This window comes from Mesoplodon mirus (assembly GCF_964341445.2).
Source record: "Mesoplodon mirus genome assembly, chromosome: 13".
In the NCBI taxonomy this organism is placed as follows: domain Eukaryota; kingdom Metazoa; phylum Chordata; class Mammalia; order Artiodactyla; family Ziphiidae; genus Mesoplodon; species Mesoplodon mirus.
Window position 1 is genome coordinate 87,459,114 of NC_138989.1, and position 2,414 is coordinate 87,461,527.

The 2,414-nt window shown below is 50.5% G+C and overlaps 1 protein-coding gene across 1 annotated transcript; it reads right to left on the reverse strand.

Moving 5' to 3' along the window:
• Nucleotides 1-282: 282 nt before the first annotated feature.
• Nucleotides 283-2,137, reverse strand: LOC309814844 (RNA-binding motif protein, X-linked 2-like). Its single transcript, XM_082641017.1, has 2 exons — nt 1,645-2,137; nt 283-1,177 (listed from the first exon to the last, which is right to left on the reverse strand). The coding sequence occupies exons 1-2, from the start codon at nt 2,123-2,125 to the stop codon at nt 675-677; spliced, it is 984 nt and encodes a 327-aa protein (XP_082497143.1). The 5' UTR covers nt 2,126-2,137; the 3' UTR covers nt 283-674.
• Between the last annotated feature and the right edge of the window lie 277 nt (nt 2,138-2,414).

Genomic DNA, 2,414 nt, shown 5'->3' on the forward strand with positions numbered 1-2,414 from the left:
ACTGTGTTTATAATGAGCACTCTTCTCTTCTAAAAACAGTCTTTTTATATTTCACTTGAAGTTCAAATTGCTTTAACAAGTCTACTGTCCTGCAAATCCACTGGACTCGAAAGGCCAGGCAGAAAGCTCATGATTACGTTTGACGGCTCATACAGGCGTGGTTCGTGGTGCCCAAAATAATTACAATAGTAACATCAAAGATCACTGACCACAGATCAGTGCAACAAATATAATAATAACAAAGTTTGAGATATTGTGAGAATTACCAAGATGTGACACAGAGACATGAATCAAGCAAACGGTGTTAGAAGAACGGCAACAAGAGACTTACTCGCTCAATGCAGAGTTGCCACAAACTTTCAATTTGTAAAAAATGCAGTATCTGTGAAACACAATAAAGTGAAGCAGAATTAAATAAGTGAAGCGGGGCTTCCCTGGTGGCGCAGTGGTTGAGAGTCCGCCTGCCGATGCAGGGGACGCGGGTTCGTGCCCCGGTCCGGGAGGATCCCACATGACGCGGAGCAGCTGGGCCCATGAGCCATGGCCGCTGAGCCTGCGCGTCCGGAGCCTGTGCTCCGCAACGGGAGAGGCCCACATACAGAAAAAAACAAAAAAAACAAAAAAACAACACAGTTCATTTCCGATTCTACCATGCAGCTGAACAGGCTGTGGCTTCAGTGATGCCTGTGGTCACTAGGATTCGAGGACTCCCGGTCCCGGGAGTGCCGGGCCCTTTTATGCCTGTGGGACTGATCTTGACTCCTACTTCTACTTCTGTGGCTACGCCCCTCAGAGAGTCCACTGTGCCGGCTGCGATGTGCGTGCGAGCTTCGACCTCTGTCTCTCTCTCTGTTCTTGTCTTCTCTCTCTTCCCTCCTGCCTGATGACTTGTGTTCGGGCTTGGGCTTCTCCTTCCTCGGCTCCCTCTCTCGGTCCTCTGCGCCACCACGGCAGGCCGTCCTGATCTCAGGGGAGCTGGGGCGGGGCTTCCACACCTCCCTGGACTCTGGCTTCTGACCCCTCTCTGAGTTCTTGCCACTGTGCTTTTTAGAGCCAGGGTCATCCTTTTCCTTTATCATCTTGCTTCTGGGCGATGAAGAGGAGGCTGGCGGCTCTGCCTGTACCTCCTGGTCAGTCTTCTCTGTTTCTTTCTTTCTTTTCTTTTTTTCTTTTCTGTCTGTAGGAAAAGAAGGGAAAAATAAGAAAAGGAAGATGGAAAAGGTGGAGGACATGCAAAAGGAAAGCATCCTTGGCAGCAGCGTGAAGCAGTCACAGTCTCCACTTGCAGAAAAGTGCCTCCGAGAAGCCAGGCTGGATGTCTGCCCCCCTTGATATGTCGAGCTGCTGTATAAGGCAACTCCCACTCTTAATTATCTCTTTAAAGACCCTACCTCCAAATACAGTCACGTTCTGAGTTACTGGGTGGCGGGGGGCGCGGTTAGGACTTCAACATATGTATTTTGGTGGGCAGAATTCAGCCCACACCATGAGCCTTCTGCTGATACCTCTCCGTTCCCAATTAAAGCAAGTTTCCCCACACCTTTCCCTTTCACACTTAAGAACTGATTACCAACTCTAAGTGAATGCTAAGGAGAGCAAACACTAAGCGTACCCAGAATCTTCTCTTGGGCCTTAATGCTTTACCTTTTTTGTGTTTTCTGGTGGGTTTGCCGTCTTCAGAGCCCTCAGATGAACTCAGTGAGGGAGTGTGAGCCCCGCAGCCCCTCTCCTGCAGCTGTCTGGTCACATCATCCATTTCTTCTGAGTCCTTAGGAGCCCGATAGTTAGACACATGATCCACTCGGATAGTTCTTCCTTTGATCTTGATCCCATTAAAATTGTCAACAGCCAGAATTGTGCTCCTCTGGTCTTCATAGCAGAGGAAACAGAATCCTTTGGATTTCCCAGTCTTCTTGTCCCGTACCAAATTAATGTTAACAATTTCGCCATATTGTGAGAACACACAGATGATGTCCCCTTCAGTCAGCTCATAAGGAAGCCCTCCCGAGAAGATCCAGGCGCTGTCCTTGTACTCGGAGTGCCAAGACACCTTCTCTGCTACCCCCAGCCGGACATCACGCTCATTCAGCTCGTTGATCAGCTTAACTTTAGTTAAAGGGTTCATCTCTGCGGGTTCACGCTCAGAAGCTAGGAACCGACTTCACGCTCGGAACCTAGGAACCGACGTCACGCTCAGAACCTAGGAAGCGACTTCCGGGAGAAGCCGTAAGACGCATGCGCAGGCCCGGCGCCGCGCGCCCATTGGTCTCCGCCGGAGCTTGCGCCGTCAATGAGTTTACTCTTAAGGGGGCAGTTGTGCAAAAAGGTTCAGGACTCCATGGCAGCCCCAGGACCCTGAGCTCAGCTTTGTCACGTGTGTCTGCAGGTGGCCCTGGGAGCTCCATCAGCACCCT